This window comes from Nematolebias whitei, chromosome 2 (assembly GCF_014905685.2).
Source record: "Nematolebias whitei isolate Nwh7 chromosome 2, NemWhi1, whole genome shotgun sequence".
Taxonomy (NCBI): Eukaryota; Metazoa; Chordata; class Actinopteri; order Cyprinodontiformes; family Rivulidae; genus Nematolebias; species Nematolebias whitei.
The window spans coordinates 31675784-31682621 of NC_056499.1; the positions used below are offsets into that span (position 1 = coordinate 31675784).

At 38.7% G+C, this 6838-nt stretch overlaps 1 protein-coding gene across 1 annotated transcript; it reads right to left on the reverse strand.

Moving 5' to 3' along the window:
- Window positions 1–1049: 1049 nt before the first annotated feature.
- LOC119426641 (HEAT repeat-containing protein 3-like) lies at window positions 1050–6746 on the reverse strand. The gene is made up of 6 exons (XM_037694219.1): window positions 6741–6746; window positions 5812–5984; window positions 2862–2949; window positions 2460–2560; window positions 1298–1407; window positions 1050–1066 (listed from the first exon to the last, which is right to left on the reverse strand). The coding sequence occupies exons 1-6, from the start codon at window positions 6744–6746 to the stop codon at window positions 1050–1052; spliced, it is 495 nt and encodes a 164-aa protein (XP_037550147.1).
- Between the last annotated feature and the right edge of the window lie 92 nt (window positions 6747–6838).

Here is a 6838-nt window from a genome sequence, read left to right on the forward strand (position 1 = left end):
GAAGAAAAATAAAGCACAACAAGGTCTCATGTGAGGCGCAGATCACTGAACAATAAAACAAAAAAAGTGTTGCATAGCTCCAAACATATTTGGAAAACTATATTAAATGAATAAACTTTCGGTCCTTAGTAGGGATGCACAATATTATCAGCATGGTATCGGTATCGGCCGACATTAGCATTAAAATTCCATTAAAATAACTCTGCGATATAAAAGGCAATGTCTATGCCTGCAGCGGCAGCACAACGTAATGACGTTGCAGCACAATGTTTTGACGTTGCAGCGGCAGCGCAACGCAATGACGTTGCAGCACAATGTTTTGACGCTGCAGCGGCAGCACAACGCAATGACGTTGCAGCACGTTTTGACGTTGCAGCGGCAGCGCAACGCAATGACGTCATGTGCGCCTACCAGAGCTCACGGCGGAGAGGAAAATTCAAAATGTTGGCGGTGTGGAAGTTTTATTTTTTGTTGGTGAGGATGTCGGATGCTGAAGATTTATGGAGTAAGATGAGCCTCGCTACATCGTCCCCAGTCTGAGACATTTTTCCGACGTAACGTTACACTAGTACAAGCCGTCATTTCCAACGTTGTTGAGAAGCTAATAACAGAAAGCACGACTTGTTGGCTGAGTTTTACCACAGACATTTGGACGTCGTGTTAGCCTCGTTAGCATGATTTGTCTTACGGCACAAAGGATAGAAAAACTTAGAACTTAAAAAGGCTCTCCTTCATGTACAGGAGTGCAGAGGAACCCACACTGCAGCTAGGAACCTGGAACAAGCCTCCACAAGTGAGACAGCATCGCAGGTGACTAATGCTAATAAATAACATTCAACACTTTTCATTTAATATAAGTCAAAGTGCTATGCATATCATATGACTGTTACTGAATGTCACCAGCTCTTACAACTGTTGAAAAATTTTTTGTAGCAAATAAGCCTAAATAAGAGGGCTGTTCTGACAAAGGAACGTATATACAATATCGGGATCGGTTATCGGCCAAATAAGTTTTAACATATCGGCGAAAAATCCAATATCGTGCATCCCTAGTCCATAGGCCTTTCTAAGGAGATCAATGTCTAGTATTTAACAGTGGCTGTCACAAATGTGACGGTCTGAAACACTGATCTACTGCCAAGCTGGTCTGAGTTAGTCAATAAAACAAACCAAAAACATACTCTCCCACTGATCTACCTGAACCACACCTGTTTCTTTACTTTAAATATTCCTCAGAAGAACACCAGAACAATAAACCCAATATATATATATATATATATATATTTCTTAGACTTACCTGCAGATATGGCCAGCTCCACATTGAGTGGGTGTCTCTCTAGACACTGGACAACCACATCCAAGAGAGCTGATCTGTTGAACACAGACAGTGCCTGGTTGCTGTTCTCACTAGCAGGACAACAAAATATGAGAAACAGTTCAAAACAATTGATTAATACACACAGAGGCTGAACAAAGTTGTGAAATCATTCAATGTGAATCCTTCAATGGGCAATGTAAGGCTCAAGAGTACAAAATAATTTACGTATTCACAAATTAAGCTTTTTATTTTTTTTAAGAAAGTCCTATTTTAATAGTTAATTACAACCATCCATCCATTATCTTTCCTCGCTTCTTCCTTTTTGGGTAGCGGGGGTCACTGGTGCCCATATCCAGCAGTCACTGTGCGAGAGGCGGGGACACCCTGGATCTGAGTCCATCACAGAGACACATAGAGACAAATGAGACAACCATTCACTCTCTCACTCACACCTAGGGACAATTTAGAGTTCCCAATCAGTCTAACATGCATGTTTTTGGTCTGTGGGAGGAAACTGGAGAACCAGGAGAAAACCCACGCAACACAGAGAGAACATGCAACCTCCACCCAGAAAGGCCCATGACTGGGATTCCATTTGGTGACCTTCACGCTGAGAGGCAATAGCAACTGAGCCACCGTGCCACCCACAATTACAAACAATAGTATAAAATATGATGAAAAATATGATAGAACGCTTGACAAAAATTAGGTTTTTTGACATCAAGTATCTTGTACATTAACCTTTTCTCCTGGTGTTGACGCTTCAATTATTATACATATTGTTGATGTAAATTCTAATAACTTCTACCAGCAACTTCACAGTAGAAATGCTAATAAGGCTCAAGAGTACAACAATAATTTACAGGAAAGAATAGCTTTGTCGTATCATAAAAATGAAAAGAATGTTCTCAGTGTGGGTACTTTCACAGCACAATATCTTCTGGTTCCACCGCCCATATCGGAACCAATAAAACATTTCAAACAATTTTATTTAAAAAATAATTCTATAGGATTTGATTTCTTTGGAAGTTACATCTTCGCTAACTTGATCCATTCTAAATGCATTAAAATCTTCTGAGCAGCTGAGTAACGATAGTACTGATTTAATGGAAACGGCGTGCATAACCTTTTAATAGCTCACCAGAGATTCCACAGCAGGTTCACAGCCTCGTTGGCCACATCTTCCACTGGGTTCTTCTGGTCTTTCATCGTCACAACAGCACCATCAAAACCAGAACAACACTGGAAAAAATATGCAGGAGGTATCAGCCAAACAAGCACATAATTTATATGAGAATGTCCAAATGTTTGTATAAAACATAACTCGGTCTTGAATGAGATATCTCAAATATACTGTTCATGGCTGAAGATCTCAACCAAACGTTAGGAGAAAGCTGGTCCTATTTTTCTAGCGTGCTGGCAAATTTCTCTCTTTTTTTTGGCTCAGCTTTGGAATGACATCTAATTGCAGCAGATATTTTGGAAGCTTGCTGATGAGGAGGAACTGAAGTAATGGAGTGAGCTAAAAGTAGCAGAGTCTCACCTCTCTAAGCAGTGCTGTCAGAGGAGTCATGACGTCGTGCTTCACCATGTCCTCGCACACCTCCTGACCCCCACATGCACTCAGGTTTCTACAAGAGAGAAAGAGGCAGCCCCAGACGCACACTCATCAGTCGCTTCGAGGATGCTCGCTGTACGTATGAGACATGGAGCTGCCTCAAGGTTCAACAGTCAGAACAAAAAGAGCAAGGAGAGAAAATATAATTATCTCTTCATAATAAAGAGGTTATTGCTCCATATTTTCCTAACAGGGCACTGTGGTCTTTGATTGCAGGTTTACTTGGCAGCACGGTGGCTTAGTGGTTAGCACCGTTACCTTACAGCAAGAAGATCCTGGGTTCAATCCCCAGTTTGGACCTGGAGTCTTTCTGTGTGGAGTTTGCATGTTCTCCTCATGTTTTCTCCACGTGCATGTTAGGCTGCCTTGAGGCCCAGGCCCCCCTTGCAAAATAAATCTGTGTTGTCAGTGGGATGTGCCTGGCCAAATACAGGTTTATAAATAAATACTTGTGGTTCCTATGGTTTTTAAAAGTAGAATGGGAGGCAGAGTTTTCAGTTGTGAGGCTCCTTTCTTGTGACAATAAATAAAAATACCTTTCAGCTTCTGTCTATAGTAAGTATTGCTGCCATTGATCTGTTTTTTTTTTTTAATTTATTTATAGAAACTCCATCTGAACCTTTAGCTGTTTTACTGTGTATGTGATCTTCTTAAACCTCAGCCGGTAGAGGGCAGGTGGCCTCCCATCCTGAGCTCGGTTCTGCTGGAGGTTTCTTCCAGATGAACAGGAGCCTTGCTGCTCACGATGGGGGATTGGAGCAAAGAGAAGATTTGACACAATCTGCTGGCTGAAATTCAGACATAACTTTTAGTACTGAACATTTTACTCACTGTAATTGGACCATTTCTTTATTTTATGTAGTGTCCGGAGATGACTTTTTGGTACCACTACAATAAGGCTCCCCTTATAAATGCTAATAAATAGTTTATAGGTATCTTATTAATTCCTTTATAAACACTTTATAAATCATTAATAACTGCTTATTATGCATTAATTAAGGGTGACAGAAACAAAACTGGCCAGTTTCTTGCCAAATATTGAGTCAAATCTGTTCACCTATACATTTCATCTAGAGTTGTTATATTAAACATGTCAGACATAGTTACTACCTTGTGAGCACAATAAGCATTTGTAAACCTATTTCTTTAGGATATAATGTACTTTATCACTGCATTATAAGTATCTACAACTAATATTATATCCTAAAAAAAATAGGTTTACAAATGTTTATTGTGCTTACAAGGTAGTAACAGTGTGAAATGTTTAATATAACAACTCTAGATGAAATGTATAGGTGAACAGATTTGACACACTATTTGGCAAGAAACTGGTCAGTTTTGTCTCTTTCTTGCCCTTAATTAATGCATAATAAGCAGTCATTAATGATTTATAAAGTGTTTATAGATGAGTTAATAACGTATCTATAAACTATTAGCCATCTATAAGAGGAGCCTTATTGTAAGGGTACAGACTTTTGTTTATTTGTGTTATACAAATAAACTGAATTAAATTGAAAATGACTTCAGTGACAATCATAATGGCAAATAAGTGTTAAAATTAATATTTATTAATTGTGTTTATTGAATAATTTCATACCAGATATTTTTTTATTTAAAAAAAAAATAGATAAATGTGGACTGCACAAATCATTTAGGCATCAAAATACTAATAGTTTTACAACCTGTCCTTTTTTTTATTTCTTGGCGCCCTCTGTAGCAGTAAATAGACAAATAAAGATGTACTTTAGCACTAAAAACGTGGTTCTTTGTGATGCCCATGAGTTCTTAATTTCAGTTTTAATCACCAAATCCAAAAGATTACTAACAAAATATGAAAATTTTATATTTATTTATACTAAACCAATTTGCCCAGTTACATTTTGGTTCCTGAGAAAGGCAATTTTACATTTAGAAAAGCTGCAACCTGTTAATGCTTCTCTGAAATTATGAATAATTTTAAATAAAGCTGAGAGTCCTAAGCACATTGTATGTGGATGCCATCAGTGGCAGCTCTGCAGTTTAAGTTAATTTCTTTGAAAGATGCTGTTTATCATGGTGCAATAAGATTCATAACAGGCTGTAACTAAGGAACCAATCACTGCACCCTGTATTCACTGGTGAACTGGTCATTATTAACTTCACGTAGACGCTCTCACTGGTACATTTTCCTCTTTAAAACGCATCATTTCTATTTACTTTTTCATTTTATATGATTCTCTACTGTCGTCATCTGTGTTCTTTGTTTAAAACAGTCTCTTGTAAACAAGTTCTCGTGGCTCAATGACACTAACCTGTATAAAGGTTGAATGAAAATTTCATAAGATTTAAACTAAATAAGTAAAAGGACGTTAAAATAATTAATGATAAAATGTTATTGTAATACATACATTATTGTTTAAATGCACATTTAAAGGATCTGCAAAATGTTTCCAGGGTGGAACTAATGTTCAATATGTTGTTTAGGTCTGAGCGATATTTTTAGTTGCACGTCACACTGGGTAGAGGGCAGCATGCTTTCGGAGATGTGTGCAGCAAAGTTTTTCAGTACTGTCTTGTGTTCGTTATTCAAAGTTTTTCAGTACTGTCTTGTGTTCGTTATTCATCTTGGAGGGCGTTACATTATATAACTGTCTAACTGCAAATGATCCTGTAAAATAATAAAACGGTTTCTGTTCAAATATTTCCAACTTGTAACCAGACAGATGAACTTCTGTCTCTTTGTCTTTAAAGGTAGCATCAGTCTGTGACTAAATATTTCTGCCTATTTTTATTTTATTCAACTGTCACTTGTTTCCACTATAATGAGCTACAATTTTTCTTGTATGCTAAAATCAAACAAGTAAAAGTGAGACTGTAGATCACTCTGCTAACTCACCTGAGAGCCCCCGAGGCCGTCTCTCTGACAGCCAGGCTGCCGTCCAGCAGCATGGGGCCCAGGCGTTTAACAGCGCCCCTCTGGAGGAAACCAGGGATGCTCTGGCTCTGCTGCACCACCCGGGAAATGCTTGCACACGCAAATTCACGAACATCCGCACTGGGACTCTGCAACTGTATGGACACAAAGGCTTTAAGAACAACCAGAACTAATCCCAGCGGAACATGTACACATTAAATAGGGCATCAACTGTTTTAGAATAAGCTGTGGAGTATTTTTTTATAGAAATGTGGAATTACAGTTGTAAGAAATTATCTTGAGAAATTTTTGTTTTGTGCTTTTTGAACTTTTTATCAAATGGCTTTGGACTTACTGTCAAAAATACAAGAGACAAGTAGAGTTAGAAGTAAGAGATAACACTCCATCAGACTGAGTGTAGGAGACCCACAAGGATGTGTTCTCAGTCCTGAATAATTAGAAGTGGTCAGGTTAGTAAATGCTACTGGATGCTTCAATTTGCCCCCCCGGGATTATTAAAGTATGTATGTATCTATGTACCTATCTATGTTACAAGGACAACAGGTCCAGAAGAAACAGCCAGACATCCCCCCAGCAACATTTGCCTTCTCCTCCCGGAGGACTCCAAGGCATCCCCAGGCCAGAGTACATACTGATAATCCCCTGCAGGGAGTTATTGGTCTGCCCCAGTGGGAGGGAGGTCCAAACCACCCCAGCTGTCTCCATCTGATGCCAGACAGCAGCTCCACTCCAAGATGTTCTTTAAGATAAGAGCTTCTAACCTTATCTCAAAGACTGAGCCTGATCAGCCTGCATTACTGCACCCAGGATCTCAATTTTTGGGTCAGGATTGTAACTATTTAATCACCATCAACTGTGCTTTTAATTTAAGAAACTGTGTGACATCTAACCCTCATACTGATATTATACTATTCTCCTACATAAATAAATATCCTATACAGAGTGGACGCTTTTTGTTGCTGTTCATTTTAATGCTAGTTGCATGGAA